General features: G+C 54.2%; 1 protein-coding gene across 8 annotated transcripts in view; it reads right to left on the bottom strand.

Annotated features, from left to right (window-relative positions):
- Nucleotides 1–1,739: 1,739 nt before the first annotated feature.
- TARS2 (threonyl-tRNA synthetase 2, mitochondrial) overlaps nucleotides 1,740–23,749 on the bottom strand; it is a 29,815-nt gene continuing 7,805 nt past the window's right edge. For 4 of the 8 annotated variants that reach the window (XM_038382447.2, XM_038382448.2, XM_043502175.1 and 1 more), the window contains 15 exons: nucleotides 23,588–23,709; nucleotides 21,347–21,464; nucleotides 20,175–20,239; nucleotides 18,873–18,951; nucleotides 18,131–18,277; nucleotides 17,561–17,659; nucleotides 15,295–15,461; nucleotides 14,419–14,581; nucleotides 14,115–14,252; nucleotides 13,042–13,119; nucleotides 11,718–11,818; nucleotides 8,605–8,709; nucleotides 8,019–8,091; nucleotides 7,828–7,942; nucleotides 1,740–2,457 (listed from right to left, as the gene is read on the bottom strand). In XM_038382447.2, coding sequence (XP_038238375.1) covers nucleotides 2,309–2,457; nucleotides 7,828–7,942; nucleotides 8,019–8,091; nucleotides 8,605–8,709; nucleotides 11,718–11,818; nucleotides 13,042–13,119; nucleotides 14,115–14,252; nucleotides 14,419–14,581; nucleotides 15,295–15,461; nucleotides 17,561–17,659; nucleotides 18,131–18,277; nucleotides 18,873–18,951; nucleotides 20,175–20,239; nucleotides 21,347–21,464; nucleotides 23,588–23,709 — 1,719 coding nt within the window. In that variant the 3' untranslated portion in view covers nucleotides 1,740–2,308. Of the gene's footprint in view, nucleotides 2,458–7,827; nucleotides 8,092–8,604; nucleotides 8,802–9,304; nucleotides 9,482–11,717; nucleotides 11,819–13,041; nucleotides 13,120–14,114; nucleotides 14,253–14,418; nucleotides 14,582–15,294; nucleotides 15,462–17,560; nucleotides 17,660–18,130; nucleotides 18,278–18,872; nucleotides 18,952–20,174; nucleotides 20,240–21,346; nucleotides 21,465–23,587; nucleotides 23,710–23,749 lie in introns of those variants that run through there. The other 4 variants (XM_038382449.2, XM_043502174.1, XM_043502177.1 and 1 more) reach the window with 4 other exon arrangements.

The following is a 23,749-nucleotide window of genomic DNA, read 5'->3' as shown; positions in this document are numbered from 1 at the left end:
AACGATCACCCTAAATCCAACCTCTCAGTCCTCATCTTCAAAGGAAACCCACACAACTCTTTGAAAAGATGAGCCTGGGAGCTTAAAAAGGTTATGCCTGAATAAATCTGTTAGTCTTTAAGGTGCCACCGGACTCCTCGTTGTTTTTGTGGATACAGGCTGACACGGCTACCCCTCTGATACTTGACTCCAAAGCTTGTCTCAGCCACCAACAGGAGTTGGTCCGGTAAGGGATATTCCCCTCCTCCACCTTGTCTCCCCTGGTGCAGCAGGTTGGATATAACATCCCATGTTCCACCCCAGAACTGGCTGCATCGGTGGTTTGTGAAGTGACTTAAAGATCCTGTTGGGATGGACGGTGCGTTAGGATGATATTTATATTATTGTAGGGTCTCCAAGACCTTGGTGCCAGATGCTGTACAAACACAACAAAGGGACAGTACCAGCCCCATGATTTCCTGAGAGGTCTCCCTTCCAAGTCCTGCCCCACCCTAATCCTGCTCAGTTCAAGAGGCCCATGCACCAGTCAGCCTGGAGAGCTATGGCTGCCCCCCCCCCCGGTTCCATTCCTCATCCAGGCACCCTGGCTCCGCTGGCTTTTGGGAAGGCCCCATTGTTCACTAGCTCCCAGATCAGACATTATCTGGGGCTCGATTGAGCAAGGCACATTCACAATCACTGAAGTGCACCCTCAGCAGCCAAAGACAGAGGAAGGTCATCACCCTACTCCAGGCAGCGTTGTGCAACCATTACTCATGCCCATGAGCAGCTACTGAGAACAGTGGGGTAGGGAAGTATTCACCACCATGACTCAGACTTGCACAATCCAGTTTTCGATGAGTGGCAGGTGGAAGAGAGCTCATTTCTCTCCCCACCCAGCAAATCCAAAGGCCCAGCTCGGCATGATCCCACATTCAAAAGGAGGGCAAGGCAGGGGGCACTGCCTATTGGTTAGCACAGGGGTAGGGGGTTAGCACAGAGACTGGGATTCTGTTCCCAACTTGCTGGGGGACTTGGCACAGGTTCCTGTGGTCTCATCAAATGGGCGCTGTGGGCGCAAAATGCAACCATTTAACTCTGTGCCTTGGTTTCCCCATCTGTTATTGCTCAGGCCCCTGCTGCACTAGGTGCTGCCGTCATAGCTCGTGAGAGAGCCCCAGCTCTGAAGGGCTCACATGTGGCAGGGAAAGTCAGGCAAAGAGAAGAGAAGCAACTTGCCCAGCCACACAGCAGTAAAGCTGGGAAGAGAACCCAGGTGTCCTGCCTCCCAGTTCAATAGAACACACAAATCGCCAGGCTGGAAGAGAATTGAGACCCTCCATTACCAAGCGTCCTGTCTTGGGACAGTGGCCAGCGCCAGATGGGGCAGAGGCAGGGGCAGACACCCCCCCGGTAGCAGAGTTGGGGGACTCTGCTCCCCTCAGCAATTCCATCCTGAGCCCATATAGTTCCAGCACCTCCCACCAGACAGCACAGCCTGCCAGGGTGAACAGGGATGCTGATACGGAGCTACCTCATGGGGACAACAGACTGTGCGTGAGGCACTTGGAGATCCCCCCGATGCAAAGCAGAGGCCTGCTGCACCCACCCTCCCAGAACAGGGACCTCAGAGCTTCAGCTGCAGGTAGAACCAGCCAGCAGCTGCTGCACTCGCCCCCGTGGGGCACCATTCACCAGCAGCTCAACCCCGTGTCCAGGGTACAATCGGCGCTGGTAGCCACCACTAGTGACACGCTGCCTTGACTTGATAACACATTTTAATCGGCCCCGGGGACCCAAGTCCACAAGAGTAAGACTGAGTGAGTGACCGGAGCCAGCAGGCCAGGCCTGCACATCCCAGGAACCATCTTCCTCCAGCTGGGGGGTGGGGGGAAGGGGGACTCGGGGGGGGGGGGGGTCCAGCCCCTGCTAGGCTACAGCATCAGCGTGCATTTCTTCTCCCCGTCTCGCTGGGAGGAGAGGGGCGCCTCTCAGTAACCGCCAGCCCCTAAAGTGGCTCCTGCCCTTGGTCTGTGGAGTGAACGCAGCTCCGGTAGATTGCAGGAGCGTGTAGGGTCTGCACCGACGCCATAAGGTGATGGACATCTGGAGAGCAGCTGGCGTAGCCTCCCTGTGTCACCGAACCCGTGGCAAGAGACAGGGCTAGTCACAGACGCCTGACACCCATTGGCAAGCCCAGCCCAATCCTACGGACCAGACCGCTGGCACCTGGCTTGTCTGCTCCATCACCGACTCGGACAGGCAGCCACTCATCGCTGCCTGCTTCCCCTGGAGAGGCGAGCCCATGACACGCCTGGCGGGGACCGGTTCAGAACAGCTCCTCGGCGTTTCTGAGCCGGGCATCCCGCAGCTCCCGCAGCCTGAGCAGCACCTCCTGCAGGCCATGCTGCCCGTGCTGCCTCGAGTCGCGGGTGCGGACGTTCACGGTGCGGCTGGACAACTCCTTCCTGCCAACCACTGCAAGAGAGAGATGGCGAGGCTGACTACAAAGCGGGAGAATTGGGACTACCGCTTCCTTCCCAGCCCAGCGCAGCGCACCCCATGAGAAACTCCCCTGCATGCAAGGCTCCACGCAAGACCCTACTGTGGGTCGCGAGGGGCATCAAGGCCCTCAGAAGCATCAATCTCCTCCACAGGCAGAGATCAGGGGAGGGCAGGGACCCAGTCCCCCTGTGCGTTGCTGAAGGGGGACAGGCCACCAGGTCTGCTCTGGCTCTGCTCCAGTGCCCACCAGGAAGCGAAGCAAGAGGGCTCTGGCCATCAGCCCAGGCTATGCAACAGAACGGTGCCCAGGGAGAGCCGTGCTACAGCCTGCCCATGAGTATAAGGAATGGGGGCAGGTGCATTCAAAGGCCATCAATTACATCACCTGTTGCCCCCACCCTGGGTCACCAGCTGTAGTGGAGAGGCCAAGACTGACCCCCTCACCCTAGGGAGGTCCCTGCAGGGCAGGGCTGAGGTATGTGGACAGGACAGCATGGGTGGGTGGGGGGGAGACAATCACTGCACCCCATTGGCAGCCAGAGGATCCCAAGCACCAGGGCTGTCATGGTAGCACTTTCAGGAGCTGGGAGCCAATCCAGCCCTGGGGGAAGCAGCTGCAGTTCCCAGGCATGGCAATGAAAGGTATCCCACTCTCCCCAGGGCTGCAGCTAGGTAGATGCACATAAAGCCACTTCTCACGGGAGGCCAAGTGAGATCCAGAGAGGTCCTTGTTGCTTTGGCTGCTGCTAATCAGCTTGTGGCAGATGGAGGAAGCGGTGAGCTGAGCCAGCGTTCCTGGAGCTCATCTCCAGGCCCAGAGCAGCTGAAGCGACAAGGGAGCCCGGCGCGTTATTTCCTCCCGCCAGGCTCTGCGGAAGGCTGCAGCTGCCGAGTTCCATGTTCCCAGGAGAAGCCTGGATTTCCTGGACTCAAGTGTAACCCGAGCCCAGGACCCGGCAGGATCAGGTGGGACACGGAGCTGTTTGGATTTGTTTAGACAGCGAGAGGGATGCTGAGTTCCGAGGAAGAGTCACCCCCCTATCCCCTGACACAAATCCAGGGCTGGGAAAAGTCACCTCCATCCAACTGCACAAAGGACTTTGAAATCCTAACCGAGCCCAGACACTGAGCTCAGCGTAACTTCCCCAAAACATCAGGCTAATGGAAGGGCTGAATCACAAGTTTTTGGGACAGGAAGAGCCTGGGCTCTCCACCAAGCCAGCACGGGACCCCTTCCCACAGAGCATTTGCGAGGGCTTTCGTAACATGGCCCAGGCCACACTGCTTCCGTCCCTGCCTTCAGGACCCTGTTCCACCGGCGATTAGCAGCATCCAAGAGCTTACTAAGCCCTTTGCAAACTAGGGAGAGAGAGCTCTGCCCTGGACAACTTCCAGGCCAAGCCATTTTCCATCTCCTTCAGCCTCTTCTGAGGTCCTTCTCCTCTACCCCCGAGGCAGATCCTCAGTGCTAGGAGAGCCATGCACAGTCCAAAGGCAGAATTAAGCTCCCCTTTGCTCCCCTGACTCTGGGGCCAGTTGCAGGGCTCGCTCAGCCTCCCTCCAGTTGCTAACACCCTGGGGTGGGCGAAGGTGGACGAGACCCCAGCCAAAGATCCCCACAGTGCATCCTAGCTATGCCCCCTCTCTTCTTGCCGCCTGGTGAATCCTCCTATCTGAGGGTGACTCTCCACAGGCTGCACACCCTGGCTGTGCCGTGGCAAAGCCGTCCCAACCAGACAGCTTGGGCTTGAAGAGTTTCTACCTTTCAAGCATGAGCTGAACTGGACAGACTTAGCTGAGACACGACCCCGGGGGAAGGGGAGGCAGAGCTGTCTATTTTTAATGGGACTGCAACAGTCAGAAGCAGCCCATCCGACTGACTAAGCAAAAGGTTTCCCATTTTTCTTGGTCCTTTGGGGCCGGGACCGTGCATCTGGGTCCATTCAGAGCAAAGGCCTGGATCTTAAACATCCCCCCTCCCTGCAGATATCTGCAACCCAAGCACTGCAGCCTTGACGGAGTGAAACTGACTAGAAACCAAAGGGAAACTGCCGTCAGCCTGTCTCATCCCAGCGGAGTGAAGGGCAATGGGGAAACTGGCAGTATCGGGAATGAACTAGATGGAGATGAAGATTTAAAAAGCCACCTGAGGGCTTTGGACACTCAGCTCCCATTGGTTGGGTGTTCAAACCCCTTAGACAGCTCAGACAACAACCACCTACAGGTCCTTGGGGTTGGAGTCTAAGTGGCCTAGTGAAGAGAGCACAGGCCTTGGGGCAGCTCTACACACAACACGCTGCACCAGTGGCACTGCACTGCTGTAGCACTTCAATGAAGACGCTCTAAGCGGACGGGACAGAGCTCTCCCGTCGGCGCAGTTCACCCACCTCCAGGAGAGGCGGTGGCTGTGTTAACGGGAGAAGCTCCCCACTTACATAGGGCTGTCTACATGGAGGGCTAGGTGGGATAACTACGTCGCTATGGAGGGTGAATTTTTCACACCCCTGAGCGATGTACTTATACCAATATAGGCCTGTAGCACAGACCAGCCCTCAGAAGAACTGGGTTCCAGCCCAGCTCTGCCACTGGCCTGTTGGGTAAACTTGGGCAAATCACTCCCCCCTCCTATGCCTCAGTTTCCCCATCTGTAAAACAGGCTAACGATACGGACGCCCTTTGTAAAGCACGTTGCACGCTCTCCAGATTATAAAAGCTAGGGATTATCATTAACCAGACACCGGCTCTTAAAACTTCCCAACCTCAATCCCTCCAGACCCTCACTATCTTAATTCCCCTGCTATTCAGAGTTACAGCCCGGGATGGGGCAGTCAGGACTCCTGGATTCTGTGTTCTATTCTCATCTCTGCCAAACTCACTATAGGAGACAAATAGGTTAGATGAACAGGGTGTGGAGAGCTGGAACTGGGTTTCCTGCCAGTGGTTTGGCCAGCTACCGGCCACCCCAGCCTGTGCCAAGCAAAGCATGCCAGCATCCCATTCCTCGCCACAAGAACTTCCACACATGCTAGGAGAGAGCTCCGTGTGCCCGCAGAGAACTGGATGAGTTAACAGCAGCCGGGACTCTGACAGCCGATCACTCACAGCTGAGCAAGGGAACAGGCCCGGAGGTACTTTACAGTCACTGACCACTGAGGTCACAGTGGGTTTGGGGTTCCACTTCATCTCCCATCCCCCATCTTTTACACTTTCCTCCTCTGGGATCTCACACTCGATGCAGGCCAGTGGCCAGAGCATAAGGCTGGAGGCCAGACACTGTTGGTTCCCCCATCCTCCCTTCTGTGGTCTTGGGCAAATCCTACCACCTCCCTGTAAGCAGCTATAGCCTCATCTTACAGGGCAACGGTCTCATTCGTCTACGCAGAGCGAGTCGAGGCCCTCAGGCGGAAACAGGCTAACAGGACAGTCATTATGCTCGTGGGGCCTGATTCTCCATCGTGCCGCCAGAGCTGTGTGAGGGGGCCTTAATGGGGGTGGAAATTGCCTCCAGAGAATCCTCCCTGGTGTGGAGCTGGTGTAAGGGCTCAGCACCCATCCTGCCCCCATATAGGGGCCAGATCGGGAATGTGGCCGGAGTGCGCTAGACTACAACAAGGACCAAGCTTCCCGAGGGTCGTGGGCAGCAGCGCATGAGTTAGAGCAGCCTCAGGGTCACGGCTTGTAGACCCTACCGTAATACACCTAGTTCAAGGTCACTATTAGTCACTTCACCTGTGCCTGTTGGTGCCAGAGTAACAGACTGGGGCCGAAAGGGGTCGGACGAGCAGGGAAGGGCTGGAGAATCCAGCTAGCAGGGGAAGGGCATAGATGTGTATTACAGATGTGAAGCATTCGGTTAGAGATGGAAGAGATCGCACAGAGCTAACGGGGCGTGTTCCTGACACCCATGGGATGAGTGCTTCCCAAACCCGTCTCAGCACAGACTGGCCAAGAGGGTCCCGATATCTCCTCCGTATCTGGGTTCATTTTAACCCCAGCTTCCTAGGCTCCACACAATGGCAGGGAACAATAAGCCTTCAAGAGATTTACATGGGGAGAGTGGAAGGATCTGGGGTGGCAGCTGCCATGGCGACAGCAGATTTGGGAGGAAAGGCCTGTAACCAGGTGACACCGGAGAGCCAGGCACAATAACTGAACCTAAACTAAGCAGTGTGTTCACTGGCTGAAGGCAGAGCCAGCCTGGCCAGCTTCCCTAAGCACCGTGCGCCATTCCACACACTGCAAGCCCAAGTACAGCAGGAACAGCTGGAATGGAAGGTTGGCTAACACATTGGGTTGGGATTCAGGAGACCTGGGTTCAAATCCTGGCTCTGCCATAGACACTCCTGAACTCTCCAGGCCTCAGTTCCCACCTTTATAAAAATGTGAAAAATAATCCTTCCTTTATCTAGTAAGGCCATGAGCTCTCTGGGGGCAGGGACTGTCTCTGGCCCTATGTGCAGCACCCAGCATGATGGGATCTTGTTCCGAGTTCGAGCAGCCTAAGGGTTGCTCTGAGTTGGGGCCTTGCCTGCACTACCATAATACACCTAGTCCAAGGTCTGCAGTAGATCCTATAACTCACTCCCCCTGTGCTAGTTGTTGCCTCTGTGGAAATAAGGGGAAGTTGGCTTAGTAGCCTTTGCTTCCATCTCCACTCCTCAAGGGATGTTGGGGGGGGGGGGGGCAAGGAAAGGACCCTTAGGGGCAGAGTACAGTCTGCCCCTTTCCCCACAGCTCCCTACGAGGTCAGTGCAGTTCACCTACAGCCCTTACAGCCTGTGCACCAGGTCCTCCCTCTGCTCTCCAACGAGGTCGACATACCCAGCCGGGGGAGACACCACGGACGAGAGAACCCAGCCGGGAGTGGTTACTCTGATGGATTCGCCACGGGGCTGATGGGAGGGTGAGTGCTCCGTGGCCCCAGTCTCAACCTCCTCCAGCCCAGATCCTGGATGCGCGAGAGTGCATTCTGGGGGAGTGTGAGTGACAGATGTTGCCATGGAGAGGGCTGCATCCCCCTCCACTGCTCACGAGGGAGGGGGAACCTGCGCACAAGAGCCCCTCCACCCATGGCTCAAACAGGCGGCAGTAGGAGGAGCACCCTCTGGCCCAGTATTCCCAGTTCTGCTGTTAGTAGCAGTGCATTAGCAAGAGGGCTGATGAGGGACAGAAATCATCTCCTGTGACGAGCACCTGTTGCACCAGAGAACGGGTGTTCAGGGGAAGCGTGGTCTCGTTTTCCTACGCCCCAAGCACGGCTGTCTGGCTGTGGCCGAGCGTGCCTCCAGGGACAGGTGGGACGTGGTTATTTTGGGAAGCCCTGGCTCACACCCTCCCTCTTACCCAACTGGAAATTGTACTGAGCCAGCTGAGCCTTCCGGATTTTCCGGTTCAGCGTGGCACTCCAGTCGGCATCGACATCCGCCATGAACCCTGCCTGGTGGAACGTCTCGCGGACCTGAGACATAGACAAGACATGCGTCAGAGATCCCAGCCATGGACAGCGCAGGCCGGACCTGTCTCTCACCACTCACCTCACGGGCATAAACCTCCGTGTCGCGTCCGACTGGGATCACCATGACTTGGAACGGGGACAGCCACAGAGGCCTGCAAAGCGAGGGAGAGGCTGAATTCCCTTCATTTCATTACACAAGAGCTCTTTCCTCCCCCTCCCCTGGTGCTTCACTGCTGGTCATCCCCGCTCGCCCGAGCTTTGTCCATCTTCCGGGCCAATGCAGGAGGGGTCACTAATGAACCAGCAGCCCTGGCCAGCTTGTCTGCAGGGACTACGCCCGACTCCAGTGCATCTAAGCGCACAGGCCACTAACGCTTAAGCAACTTGCCCAACGTCATACGGAGCTGGGAGCAGAACCTAGGACTCCAGCCCCTGCTCTGTGCACAAGACCATGCTGCAGCCCTGGGCATCTGGCTACCTGGCTTCTCTTCCTGACTCCTCGCTGCAGATTCTTAACAGTGAATGCCCACCCAGAATCACGCTTCCGCCACCTGCCCCCTGGCAGGTCTTCACTGGTCAGTCGCAGCAGAAGGGGACACCTGGGAAGGAACCGTAGGATGAGGGATTCCCAATGCAGGGTTAGGAACTAGCACAACTGTCCTCACCACTTCCGGCTGTAGTTCTCAGCCAGGATGGCCAGCATCCTCTCCACGGAGCCCAGCACCGCCCGGTGGATCATCACCGGCCTCTCGGACGTGCTGCCATCTTTGCTGTGGGTGAAAAGGATCATGGGAAGCGGTCAACGGGCACTGAAGGTACAGAGTGACGAGCACGCCCCTTCCCCATGCTCCTGTCTTGGGGTCTGACATGACACACAAAAAGGGAGAAGGAAGTAAGGGTTCTGGGGCTGACCCTGCCAGCCATGTGTTTACATTTGATGGAGATGCCACTCAAAGCTGCTATAGCAACAAAGTGGCTCCAGATGCAGATCAGGTTACTGTTCCCCCTAAGCCACTACTGGGGTTTTTACAGGCATAGTTCCCGTTGACGTGAGCAGGAGCTGTGCCTGTAAACAATCCAAAGGGCATGGAAACGTGAGATCACCCGCTTGCCCACCACGGAAATGTAGTCACCTTTAGGGCGAGACAGTTACACCACAATTTGCCAAATATCGTTATGTCCTTCATTCAAAAGAGGAAGTGAATTAATTTCTAGCTAATGTGAAATGAAGTTCTGAGGCAGGTCTAATGCGTCAGCTTTTCTGGGACATGGCCAGAAGACCAGGGTTAACATTTCAGCTCTTGCAAAATGTACCAGGTGCAGTCAGATCTTCAGTTAAGGACTCACGGTTTCTGGAGTGGGATTCTCCTAAATTTTCAATGCTGGCTGAGCTCTGCTCCTGGGGCCATCAGCAGGAATTTTGTCACTAACATCAACAGGAGCAGGGTGAGGCCAATACTAAGTGCTTATGAAAACACCACGGCCTGATTTCCCCTCTCTGCTAACTACCCCGATGCGTTCCCCTCTTCAGCGTGGAAGCGCCTGGAATTGCAGGAAGAGAAAACCGATATTTATAGGGTGCTTTTCACCACAAGGATCCCACAGCACCATATCCACTTGGCTTTATATACCTATGGTGCACCATACAGGGATCACTTCATGTGCCACTGAAATGCGGCCATCTCTGGGGCGGAACACGACAGCTGTTGAACAGCGCATGGCAACAGAACATTAAGATGGGAAGCGAAGACAGAATGGGGACAAAACTAGCCAGGAACAAAGTGAAGCTGGAAATGAGAGGAAGATTTCTAACCTTCGGAGGGAGGGAGGGACTGGTCCACAAGAGGCAGGGATGGGGGGGGGGGGGGGACAAAGGACCTAACTAGTTAGAAGCTAGAGCTTGACCTGTTTGTGAATGGGGTGATAGGAGGGGGTTGCCTGAGATAGCAGGGACTGGACTTAATGACCCAGAAGGTGCTTTCCAGTCCTAGGTTTCTAAGAACAACAAAACCAGATGAAAATGCAGGGGGGATTCAGAACTATTGGCAAGATTTGGCCAGGACTAGGGTTGTATCATCCACTAGTGGTTATTAAAGGCTGGACGCGCTGAAGGGGGTTCAGGGAGACTGGGAACCCAACAAATATCTTCCCATCTCCTTTAGGCTCCTGGGAAATCCAAAGTTCATTGCATGTTTTGCTAACATTACGGCCGGCATCTTGGCTGACACATCAGGGATTGAACTGGGACCTCCGGATGTTCAGAAAGCCTTTGACAGAGTCCCTCACCAAAGGCTCTGATGCAAAGTAAGTACCCATGAGAGAAGGGGGAACTGTTCTCTTGTGGATCAGTAACTGGTTAAAAATTAGGAAACAAGGGGCAGGAATAAAGGGCCAGTTTTTACAGTAGAGAGAAGTAAATAGTGGGGTCCCCCAGGGATCTGTATTGGGACCAGTCCTATGCAACGTATTCATAAATGATCTGGAGAAAGGGGTAAACAGTGAGGTGGCAATGTTTGCAGACTATACAAAAGAACTTAAGATAGGCAAGTCCAAAGCAGACTGAAGAGTTACAAAGGATCTCACAAAACTGGGCGACAAAACAGCAGATGAAATTCAAATGTTGATAAATGCAAAGTAATGCACATTGGGAAAAATCATCCCAACTCTACATACAAACTGATGGTGTCTAAATTAACTGTTACCACTCAAGAAAGATCTTGGAGTCATTGTGGTTAGTTTTCTGAAAATATCCACTCCATGTGCTGCAGCAGTCAAGAAAGACTGAGACTGTTCATCTGAGAAAAGAGACGACTAAGGGGGGATATGATAGAGGTCTATAAAATCATGACTGGTGTGGAGAAAGTGAATAAGGAAGTGTTATTTACTTCTTCTCCTAACACAGGAACTAGGGGTCATCAAATGAAATTAACAGGCAGCAGGTTTAAAACAAACAAAAGGAAGTATTTCTTCACACAACGCACAATCAACCTGGGGAAGTCATGGCCAGGGGATGTTGTGAAGGCCAAAAGTATGTAAGAACTAGGTAAGTTCCTGGAGGCTAGGTCCATCAATGGCTATTAGCCAAGATGGTCACAGATGCAACCCTAGGCTCTGGGTGTCCCTAAACCTCTGACTGCAGGAAGCTAGGACAGGATAACAGTGGATGGATCACTCAATTATCTTGTTCTTTTCATTCCTTCTGAAGCACCTGGCACTGGCTGCTGTCGGAAGACAGGACACTGGGCTAGATGGACCCTTGGACCCAGTAGGGCTGTTCTTATGTTCTTAAAAGCATGAGCTGCTTGAGCTGACAAACCAAGGCACCCGACTCGTACCCTCTAGGGATCAGGCACCGAGGGGGAGCCGTAACACACCTTCACCACTGGGCTACATCAAGATCCCAACCAACCCTTTCAAAAGCTACCCCATCCCATAATCCCCACCCTTAACTGGCCAGGATGTTGGGTGTAAGGGCTTGTCTACACAATACTTAGCTTGTGGCAAACTGGGAACGTAAATCTACCTTGGGCTAGTCCGTTGTGCGCTAAGCGTCCATGCAGCTCCTGCTACCGGGCACGACAAGTTTCCAACTGTGCTTTGACAAACCCTGCTTGGAAAGGCGGGTAGGTCAAAGCGCACTAGGAAACTTTTTAGTGCACAGCGGCACCGTCTACACAGATGGCTAGTGAGCAGCAGGCTAGTGCCGGGTAGGTTTACACGCCAGCTCACTGCACACGAACTGTTTGTATAGACAAGCATCCCATAGACCTTGCTGTACCTGATGTACGTCAAGTCGAACCTCACGGGCATTTGGAAGTCCAGCTGAATGGTGGCACATTGATGGTATCGGCCCAGGGCGTCCTTGATCTGAACATCGATCTGAAACAGCATGTGGACATGGGTGAGTCACCCATTTCCCAACAGATCCAGAGTTTTGGTTCCTCGAGGAACCTTGCATAGTGGGGACAGCATTTTAAACAGAACCCCATCTCCATGGCGATACAACTCTGCTTATCAGTGCAGGAAAAAGGTCATTACACTTTATCCCCTCCATGCTATTTATGGCTATAGCAGCAGCAACGATCTCTGGGGGGAGTCATTCCTGACCAGCAAGGATAAGCCTAGATAAAAACCCCAGGCTACAGTCTCAGCTCCAGCTGCTGATTAAGTCCCAGGAAACACCGAGCACATGGCTGACTCTTTGTTAGGACACCTGTACCCTGCGACATTAGACATTCGAGAGCCATGGCTGCAAAGATTCATGGAGGAGTCTTGCACAGCCATGAGCTGAGCCCAGGGGGACAGAGACCGAGGTCTATTTCAATGGTGGAAAGTCCAAAAGTCAGTGGGTTTGCATCTTGAAAATCATGGCTGGGGCAGAAGTAGCCCGAGGGCCCAATCCTGCAGCTCCTTGCACATTCCATAGATAATTACTCCCGTAAGTAGACCCAGCCCAAGGATCCCAATAGATTCCTGCACACGTGAGTTACCCGGACAGCTCACAAGTTAATCACACCAATCGCATGAGTAAAGTTACTCACATGTGTCAGCATTTTGCAGAACCAAGCCCTTAGTCATCCCTGATTAAATCCCACACAATTTGCTGATCCTTTAAAACTTGGGGTGGGAGGGGATGCGCATAAACAAGATAGGGTCCAATTCCAGGCCCTACATTAGCTTCTACTAATTTGAGCTGTTTTGTAAATTAATCAAAATTAGAGCCCGTCTGTTTTAAGACACTCGTGCAGCTTCATAAAACAACTGTGCCGAGCTAGTCCCAGCGCTTTCCATCCCCAGATCTCTGTGCCTCACAACGGAGGGCAAGGATCACCAATGCTCTAGCTCAACCGCAAGTGTTGGGGTTGATGCAGGAATCACTGGGCGAGTTCTCTGGCCTGTGCTAGGCAGGAAGTCAGACTAGAGAATCAAAACAGCCCCTCCTACTCTTCACATCCAAATCATTACTCTCGTGCTGTAAGTGGAGAAACTGAGGCAGAAAGCAGGGACACGACTCGCTCAAGAAGGCAAAGCAAGTTGGTGACAGGCTCAGGACCCAGGAGTCCTGGCTCCAATCACTGATGGTGGATCGAGCAATCACTAACCTTTGGCCCATAAAATGCCCCGTCGCCTGGACTGAGCTCCCAAGGCTGCCCAAAATCATTGAGGCTTTTCTCCAGTTGCTGGAAGACAAAGGCGTTAGATCAGTAGATGCCTTTTGCCCCAGGTCGCTCCTGAATACATGGTCACTGCCAGCTAGTCACAGGGTTGATTCAATATTGAAAGTCACTGCAGGAGACAAGAAACCACCAGCATCTACCCTGCCAACCAGCTGTGACAGCCACATGAGCAGCATCTTCTGCACGGTAAGTGGACCCTGCCTCGGCGGATGATGCTACAGCAGACGGGTCTATTCAATGCTGCTTCACTACAAGAAGTGGCACGCGGATCCAACCACAAGGGTCTGTGCTTGGCAACTCCCCCCAAGTGCTGCTCTTTGCCACAGAAAACAGAGCTGTCAAATCACTCAGACCCAACCACATCAGCCTCTCGGCACCTGCAACAGCCACCACCACGGTGCATCAGCAATCTGGGGAGGGGAAGCAAATACCACAGGCAAAGCGATTTATTACAGCAGTGCTTAGAGATTCCAACTGAAATCAGGGCCACTGCTGCGCCGGGCATAGCAAAGGCCCTGGCTGAGATATGGCCCCATCATGCCAGATGCCTAGCCAAGCCCAGGGCCCCCACCGTGCCAGGCACAACGCTGACCCAGAGCAAGAGAGTCTCTATTTAGAATGTAAATAGCCCAGGCTGACAAAGGAAGTGCTGTTATCCCCATTTTACAGACAGACAAAGGGAAAACTGAGGCACATAGAGATGAAGTGACTTGCCCAAGGTCACAAGGGAAAGTCAGTGGCAGAGCTGGGAATTGAGCCCAGGTCTCCTGAACCCCAGTCCAGAGTCTTAACCACAAGACTGCCCTTCTGCTTAGCACTTAGTTCAGAGAGCCAGAATGCAGGTTGGAATTTCACCAGGACACTCGGACTCTAAAACCCAGAGCAAGGAGTGGACAGCGATTGACCCCGCTCAGTGTGGGACATCTCAGGGTGTGGGAGGTGCACAGGGCAGGCTAGACACATGCGGCGTTCGCTGGAAAGGGGTGTGTGTTCCCCACCTGCTCAGCCTGCTCCCACACATGAGCGTCCCCCAGGAACCCTTCCGGGCGCGTGGAGAGGTAGAAGTGGAAGGAGAAGCCGAAGATGGAGTACACGGCCTGCAGGAAATCCAGGCATCCGCCGATCTCGCCTTCCAGCTGGGAAAGGAACACACCACACAAGGAGCTTGGTGGGACGGGACGGAGGGCAGCGCCCATCCCCAAGGAGATGGCAATCCCAGAATGCCACGCGAGGGCGTGTAGGGAAGGATGATTTGTTAATTACCGCCCCCCTCCCTCAGAGTACCCGGCTCCAAGCACTCACCTGGCCCAGGGTGCAGAAGATGTGAGCGTCGTCCTGCTGGAAACGCCGCACCCGGGTCAGGCCGGTCAGGGTCCCCGAGGACTCGTTCCGGTGCAGCACCCCGAAGTCAGCCAGGCGGAGGGGCAGCTCCCGCCAGGAGCGGGGCCGGTGAGCGAACATCAGGCTGGTGAGGCAGAATGACGGAAGAAGGGAAATCAGAGCCCGCCCCAGCACCGTTGAGAAGTGCATCGAGGACTCTCTAACAGGGAAGGGAGCTCCTGGACTGCCCTCGATCCAGCCCCTGCAGCTGCTTCTCTGGCAGGAGAGCCAGGACCCCGGTGGGAAGAGGGTCCCTCCTGTCCAGCAGCCAGTCAGGGGCCTCAGAGGGGAGAGAGCTGCCAGAGCTCCACGGGACACCTCCATGGCAGCCTGGATGAAGAGGCCAAGGCTATACATGCCATGGAGACAGAGCTGCAAGAGGGGTCCCTTCTAGTGCTGCCCACGCTGAACAGGGGCTCTTGGGCATCAGTGTGACTCCAAACTGGACCTCTGGTCTAGATCCTAGGGCTAGCAGGCTGCAGATTTATTTGAAATACATGTTTTTAAGAAGTATCATCACCTCCCACTCCCATCCAAATGGCGTTATGATTTTGTGCCTGAGATTTTAACCATAGGCAACTATTTTACAGTGCTAAGCAAAAACCCAGGACAATCCCCAGTCAGCCCCGCTCTACCCACTAGACCCTACTCCCCTCCCAGAGCTGGGAATAGAACCCAGGAGTCCTGACTCCCAGCGTCCCCCGGTCTACCACTAGATGCCCCCTTCCCTCCCCTTCCAGAGCTGGGAATAGTCAAACAAACAGCCAGCCTGCAGCAGACCTTGGGTGCCTCACTCACCAGTGACCAGGGCAGTTCATTGGCTTGAGGGCGAAGGTCTCGTTCTCGACCGGGAAGCAGAACATGTGGTCGCTGTAGTGCTGCCAGTGGCCAGACAGCTCCCACAGCTTGGCATTATAGATGTTGGGGGTGACCACCTCCGAGAACCCACGTTTCCGATACTCGCTCTGCAATGGGGGCGGAAAACACAGATCTGAGAGACACTGGGCCCTTTACAGTGAGAATGCTATTTAGCAACGACACAGAGCTTCACATCTTCCAAGCACAGCCCTCACTCACAGCCCCATCCTCCTTTCCTGGGGGAAACTAAGGTAGAGAAGTAGAAATGACTTGCCTAAGGGTCACAGAGAATGATGGTGGGAGAAGTGGGATTGAAATAAATGATTACTTACCTTACAATGACTTTGGTTCTTTGGGGTGTGTGTATGTATACAGAAAGAGAGAGAGCGCGAGAGAGAGAGAGACAGACACAGATAGACAGACAGACAGACATATAGACAGACACACATTCTACTCTTGGTACACATATACCCAGTGCACTCCAGTTCAGATTTGTTCAGCCAGCAGTGTCTGTTGGGGGCTGTGCCTGTAGCCCAAATGTCCTCATGCTTCCAACTGAGGACATGGGGGGGGACCCCAACCACCACTTAGTTCCTTTGCTAATACAGAATCCATCTGAAAGCAGACTGCGTAGTAGTGGGAAAGGATCATGGAGTACATATGGACAACACATCTCCAAGAACCACAGTTACAGTAAGGTAAGAACTGTTGCAGCTTCAATTGATTGGGTGCGCGCGCACACACCCTCCCCCCCATTTTTGCTGACTCACAATCAGCGTCCTAGATCACAGTAGTCTACCTACACAGTGGCTGTACGGCAGCCCGAGGAAAAAGCATTAATCTTGATTCTTGCCCTACGTTGTAATGCCAGACCAGCATAAGCACAGAAGCCCAGGTAGCTGCCCTACGTATCTCCAGTCCAGGAACATTTCCCAAAGAAGCACCAGACGTTTTTTGTGCTCCCGGAGAGCGAGCTGTTGCACTCACTGGATAATTCATAGCACAGTGGGATACAAGCAAAGATCCAGCTAGAAAGCCTCCATGCGGAAATGGCCTGACTTTCCACCCTGTCCCCATAAGCTACGAACAGCCTCGAGGATACCCTAAAAGACTCGGTTCTATGTGTGCAGGAGGAGGGCGTTCTGAGAACATCTAGGGTGTAGGAGCTTAGCCTTGCCTACAAGGAGTCCACCAGGAACTTGTGGCTTCTGCTCACAGCCCCAGTCCAGTGGGCTAGATTGCACAGCCTCTTGGGAACGTGTCGCTCACACCAGGAGCTGGCGTGTCCTGTGAGGGGATGTCTACGCACCTGTATGTATCCCACAGGTTCCCCACTGGGGAGCGGAGTTTGCTCATAGTTTTATGGGGAGCCATGTCCCTCGCTTTTTCTTTGTGGCTAGGTAAAGGAGGAGAGGAAGGGTGGCCTAAGGGTTAGGGTACCAACCTTGGAAATGGGAAACCTGGGGTTCAATTCCTGCTCTGCCACCAATTCCCGGTGTGACCATGGACAAGGCACTTAGCCTCTCTGTGCCTCAGTTTCCCCATCTGTACAATGGAATAATAGCACTGCCCTGACTCACAGGGATGGGTGACTATAAATACATTAACTGGTCTACAGTGCTCAGACACTACTGTGCTGGTGCTAGATAAGGACCTACAATAGACAGGCCCGATGTTTTTTTCCAGCATGTTTTTTCCAGATGGGAGCAGGGTGTGGACACTCCTTAGGAAGCCTGTGCAACTGGGATCCAGAGACAGACGCCTCCAAGAGAACGTATGAACCTACTTCACTGCGAATTGGGGACCCAACCTCACCAAGCTAGGTAGGGGCAGCCACGCTCCTGGCCAGCCTCTAGCACAGTTCCCTGACCCATGTGGCTCGGGCCATGCACTCCTCCCTCTCCAAGGAAATCTACAGCAGAGCCAGGTTAAAACACCTCTGGTCGTGCTGATCAGGGAGCCAGTGCTGGAGCCACATACAATAACTGTGTTGGGACCTGGTGGTGTGAGTCTGCTCCCAGAGCCTGGGCTAATAGTCATAGCTGCACTGAGGTGTTTGGGACAGGAAGATCTACAGGACGTCACACGGAGAAGGAATCACAGAACCACAGAAATGCAGGGCTGGAAGGGACCTCGCAAAGTCACCAAGTCCAACCCCTACGCCGAGGCGTGACCAAGCAAACCCCGAGGCGACGGCTGCCCATACCTTGATGAAGTCTATCAGGGTGTTGTAGACATGAGTTCCTCTGGGCAGGAAAAAGCAGCTTCCAGGACTCAGCTCATGGAAGAAAAACAATTCCTGCTCCTGGGGAGGAATAAGAGAAGGTCCCCTGGACGCCGCTCCGAGGGGCAGGCGGGAGACAGAGTGTCTACGCACGATGACCCCCGATATGGGGGCTGGATCCAGGCTCCTAAGGACTAAGTCCGGCAGCTGGAAACAGCAGCAGGTTCAGAAGCCTCTTATGGGACCCATAAGATGGAGACAGAAACGCGGACTTCGTTAAGGCAGGAGAGACATGGCACAGGAATGGAAGACAGTGGCTTGCCCGTGCCCAAACTCTGAAGGGAGCTGGGTCTTGCTGGGCACCTCTCCTACCCAAGGGGTCTCCAATCAACAGGACAGGTACTGATGGCTCCAGGCCTTCGTCTCCAACACTTCCATGCCCTTTATCCCTTCCCTGTTCAGAACTGGGGACAGTTTAGCCAGTGGGTTGAGCTGTACAGACACAGACGTAGCTGCAACGACCCTGCCGTGGGTGATCACGCCAGCTCCTACCTTGCCAATCCTCCGATGGTCCCGGCTAGCTGCCTCCTCCTGGAGCTGCTCCCACTCCTCCAGCCGTACGGGGCTGGGGAAGGAGATCCCGTACACCCGCTGCAAAGACTCCAGAGCGGGGTCTCCTTTCCAGAAGGCGGAGGAGCTCTGTCGAGAAGTGGGAAAAAGAGAGCTAACACAACAGGAAGGTGTTGAAGGAAGAGAGGGCTCAGCTCCACACCGGCTGGGACAGGGCAATCTGGGATCACCACACAGTTCTACTGCCTACTCCTCCAACTGCTCCAGAAAGGCAAAAACTTATGCTTCTCTCAGAACAGCATGGTCCAGTGGTTAGGGCTGGGAGTCAGGACTCCTGGGTTAGGTGCTATGGTGATGGGCTTGGTATAAAACACCAGGTGCCAGAGTCAGGAACAGAACCTGAAACGGACTCACTGGGCGACCTTAGGCAGCTACGCGCCTGCTCTGTGCCTCGATTTCCCCACCTGTAAAACAGGGATGGTACTTGCTCCTTTTCTAAAGCACTTGGAGATCCTCTGACAAAACACAGCTAGTGTTCAGTTCAAAGCATGATCATATCAGGCATTTCATATCAAAGGGCTCCACCCTCCTGCTGCGATTTTTACAGCTGGGGGAAAACTGAGGCACTGACTCCCCTAAATTCATGCAGCTTGCCCAGTGGCAGAGCGATACCCCCAGCAAGCCATGGTGCCAGCAGCTGAGCTTGGCTGCGGTTAGCACTGACCTTCAGGATCTTCAGCGCTCGGATCTTCCCCGTGTTTCTGATGTGGGGACCTCGACAAAGGTCAATTAACTCCCCGCACCTGGGGAAAGGAAAGGAGACAGGGGTTCAGAGCATGGACAGAGAGCCAGGAGCAAATGACAGGTGTGTCACAGGCAGGTTGGCACCCCTTGGTCTAGAGGTGGGGTGAGAAATGCTGGGCTGGAATGAGAGAGCACAGGGAAAAGTCAGAGGATGCCCCAAGTAGTCAGAAGGGGCCGATGACTTAGCGTGTTAGCTCCACTTGTACAGCACCTAGCCCAACAGGGTCATGGTCCGTGACTTGGGCTCTTAGGCACTCCCACAATGCAACTGGCTCACATGAAAGGCACTTGGGCGTCACCCAAGGATCAGAACCTGGGCCGTCTGCGAGTGGATTCACACCTACTGCTCCCACCCAGCTGTGCAATCAGGCACGAGGGCAGGATCAGGCCCTTAGAACTTCGTGCCCATTCTGTCACACTCCCTCCCATCAGGGCACCCGGACCCACAACCCAGCCCACAGAGGCAGGGCCCAAGCCCCCGCAACATTCTTGCTTTCCAGCAGCAACGGTCCCCCCTGCTTATGCCTTTCATGGGGAACGCCTGTAGCAGCCAGCGGTGAGTTAGTTGCTGGGATTTTCCCAGCCACGCAGTGGGTACCAGGAAGTCACAGTGCCACCGGGTTGAGAGAGGCACATAGATCTGGGCCTGACCACAACTCAACTGCAGCGAAGCGTCAGGGCGTGGTCGTGCTTAAAGAGGGTGGAGCTGCAAAGGGTCACAGATGCAGCAGGGGAAAAGCAAGCGTTCAGTGGAGCTGGGGGGCCGAGGGGCACCCGACAAGCGCCATCTCCCCTTTCCAAGGGGGGCTGGAAGTTGATTTGTTAAGTTATGTTGGACAATCGCTACTGGTGGCCAAGGACGGTACGTGAACGTGACAAAACAATCCACCCTGGCTAGTGCTGCGCTGGAAGTGCTGCTGTAGGGCAGCTCGTTTGAAACCCACCACCGGAAATCAATGTAAAGAGTTCCGTGCACGGAAGCCTGACTGTGACTGTCGTGTAATCAGCGGACACACAGCATGGCCAGTTGTGTGCATGAAGTAGGATTCAGATGGGGACACACTTTTTCCTGACCATGTTAAACACTGGGGCATGTCCTGGGGGACAGGGCACTTTTGCCCCAGGGCCGCGAGTCTGGAGGAACAGGGATCACAGATCTCACCCTGCCCAGCACTCCTGGATGCGCCGGGGCAGTCGCACGGACTGCGGGGCCCTTGCTTACCTGTACACCGTAGCAGTCGGTGACGTCACTTTCGCCTCGATCACCTGCAGCTTAAACTTGTTGTACTGGGGAAAGGAAAAGAGACAAGCGTAGGGTCAGTGATAATGATACAGCCCACAGATAACTAGCAGCTAATCTGCTCTGAGCTGTTGCTATTCACGTTTGTTATGACAGTGCCCAAGGGCCAAACAAGAATGGGGCCCTCTCGCACCAGGCGCTGTAGAGAGAGACAGCCCCTGCCCCAAAGAGCTTCCAATCTAAATGCCACTTACAGAAGCCCACAATTCTAGCGTGCACATCCCTCCCGCCATCTCCCCCCAACACGCCACTGAGCCCAATAATGCAGCCAGCACGCTCCCGAGGACAGAGACTGGCTCTTCACTCGCTACATGGCGTGCCAAGCAGGCATGCGGGGCTAGACATGGGAGTTAGAGGCAGGATGGCCCAGTGGTTAGAGTGTTAGTCCGGAACTTGGGATCACTTCCTCTGCCACAGACTCCCTGGGTGACCTCGGGCAAGCCACTTGTTGCCAGATATTAAAAGTCTTTTTGGCTCCTAACTCCGGTTGATTTCAGTTGTAGTTAAGTGCCCAAATACCGTTAAAAATCTAGGCCTTAGTCTCCATGCCTCAGTTTCCCCACCAGTAAAATGGGGATAGCACTGCCCTGCGTAAGGAAGATGGTGAGGTGCTCAGACACTGCAGTCCCAGACAGATTAGATATACAGATAACACCAGCTCTTAAAAGAGGGCGGGCCTGGCTGGATTGAGAAGGCTGGGAAAGATGACAGACGTACCTTGAGCTGAGGGGGTGCAGGCCGTAGAAAGGCAGGTTATTAGCCCCTGGTCAGCTCATAGGGCAACTCTGGAAACCAAGCAAGCCTCCCTGTATACCCCAGAGGTGAAAGACCTACCCCAGGGGACTAAGAAGAGCACCTTCCTGGCCAGGCATTCACCAGGACTTTGTCTAGTCCCAAGGGATAAGAGGCTCCCACCACTTCTCACAGGGGCCACTGGGACTCCCGCAGGACCTAGTCAGTGACACTATTTGTACGACTGTTTACTTGACCACGGGGTTCTGTGTTACTCCCACTTCTGCCCTGAGGCTGATCCTGAGGCCCTGGAGGGAGGGGGGCTGCTGAGAGCAATGAAATATACAAACATATCTGTCCACCTTAAATAGCTCCAGCAGGTCCTCTCGGGACACTTCCAGCCTCTCGAAGGGATGCTTCTCTCGGACGATGGACTTGCATGCCTCCTCCAAGGCTGGGAGCTCGCTGCCCAGCACGGTTCTGCAGAGAGAGCAGGACATTTTTAAAGCCCTGGTTGCAGAAGAATTGAGCCGGGACTGCAGATCCCGGCAGGTGGCCAGCCTGAGCGAGCGTCCTTAGCAATGCGTCTTCACCCCCATGTTTGCACCCATTCCCTATGCACTGCCAAGTCAAGCCTAACTGCTGGAGGAAAGGACCCAGGGACAAAGCTTGGCAAAGGCCAGACATTGGCATAACGGCCGGGGGCTCCAGGGAAGCAGAGGCAGGCACGGTGCTGCGGATGCAGCCTTGTGGTGTGGAGCATTTCATGCTAGTTTATCCCAGGATGCCACCTAGTGGAAGGGAAAACAAACAAGCCCACGTGACAACTGCAACTCAGTTTCACAGAGTTTAAGGCCAGATGGGACCATTAGATTTAGGGATGTAAATATTGTTTAAAAAAAGTACCTGTTTAAACTATTCAAATGATATTGGTTAACCAGTTTAATTGTTAACCAGTTCAGCCAGCAGAAGGGGGCGCAGCGCCGTCTGCAACCGGAGAAGCCTGGTTGCACGCGTGTGGTGTGTGCACGTGAGGTCCCAGGAGCCAGGGCAGAGGCAGGGGGAGAGGGGGCAGGCAGGGGGAGAGGGGTGCATGCAGCAGAACTCGCCCAGGCTCTTCTGCCCGGTCTCACACTTCCCACCCCACTTTGGTCTGCAGTGCCCAGCGCAATGAGCTGACTGTGGGCAGCAGCCGCTGCTGAGTGCGGGGAAGGCAGCAGGGATTTGGGGGCCCCATCAGCAACTGGAGCAGACTCAACTAGGGCAGGAGCATCCCTGCTGCAGCTCGTCCCTGCCTGGCTGGGCATGTGAAGCCTGGCACGTTCCCAGCAGTGACCACCATTGCCTCCCCCAGGTACCTGCTGCCCAGAGCAGCCACCGCTGGAGGTGGGGGCAGCCGGGCAGCACCTGATTTACCAATCTGTTTTAAACGTGAACTGCAATATATTAATGGTAAGACTAATACTCATCCATTAACTGTTTAATATTTTCCATCTGTACTCAGATCACCTCATCTGATCGGCACAGCACCAGCCACAGAAGCCACCCGCACACCCCTGTACTGAGCCCAGCTCAAGCATTTCAGTCCACAGGAGACTCAGCTGAGTCACAGGGAGAGAACAGAAGGGGCAAGTGCACCAGAGGCCCCTGCTACAGCAGGGAATGGATGAGGTGAGATCATAAGTGCTGACTTTTGGTTTTGCCAGTGGGGGCCCCACACGGCTCTGCCCCCTCCCCCGAGGCCCTGCCCCCACCCCCTCTCTCTGCTCCCCCCTCCTGGTGACTATCTAGCTCCCGCCCCCGCCCCCTCACTCAAAGCAGTAGAGGAGGTTCCCCCTCCTCAGGGTAGGAAGGGTTGCCTAGTGGTTAAGGCACAGGCCTGGGGCTCAGGTGTTCTGGGTTTGATTCTCTGCTCTGCCACAGACTCCCTGCTTAGCCTCGGGAAAGTCACTTCACTTCTGGGTGCCCTAGATCCCACCTTCAAAATGGGGCTAATACTTCCCTGCCACCTAGGCTAAATCCATTCATGGCTGTGTGGTGATAATGTCAATGGAGGTATTCAAGTTTGGACATTCACAGCATCCCCCAGCAATGAGTTCCACAGATTGACTGTGCGTTGCGTGAAGAAATACTTCCTTTTGTTTGTTTCCTATCAGCTCTATGACACCTAAAGGTGTATTTCCAGTAGATACAAATGTTATCACCTTTTTCCAATGGCGGTGTGCTTTCTATTCTTATTAAGTTACTCAGTAATTAGAAATAAAGTCGTAAATATTATCATCTATTTATACAATGCATTTTATATTTCTCCAGCACAAATGAAAACACACTCCAGTTCAAGGTATTAAAGATGTAAAGATTCAAAACATAAAAACAAATTTAAAAATTGAACTTGCATTTACAAATGACTGATCTAAAATCCTGTTTTAGCTCTGGAAACAATTCAGTTTTAAAATGTAATATAGAAATCCTGAGTATGTATCTACAGTGACCCAACTGGATGATTCTTAACTGTGCCTTAATGAAAATACAATATAATGCTATCCGGACGCCAACAGGCCTTCTGCTGGGATGCCCAGCTAGGCTTCCCCAGCCCCTCTTACCGGCCAGCCAGATACATGTCATAGAAGAAGCCGCTCTCTGTGCTGGGCCCGTGACACAGCAGGGCTCCGTAGACTCGCTCTGCTGCTGCTCCAAGGACGTGGGCGCTGGAGTGCCAGAAAACCTGGGGAGGAAAGAGACTTGGGGTCACGTGGATTGCCTGC

This window comes from Dermochelys coriacea, chromosome 24, assembly GCF_009764565.3.
Source record: "Dermochelys coriacea isolate rDerCor1 chromosome 24, rDerCor1.pri.v4, whole genome shotgun sequence".
In the NCBI taxonomy this organism is placed as follows: Eukaryota; Metazoa; Chordata; order Testudines; family Dermochelyidae; genus Dermochelys; species Dermochelys coriacea.
Note: the sequence above shows the minus strand (reverse complement) of the source record. Positions and strands in the feature narration are given on the sequence as shown.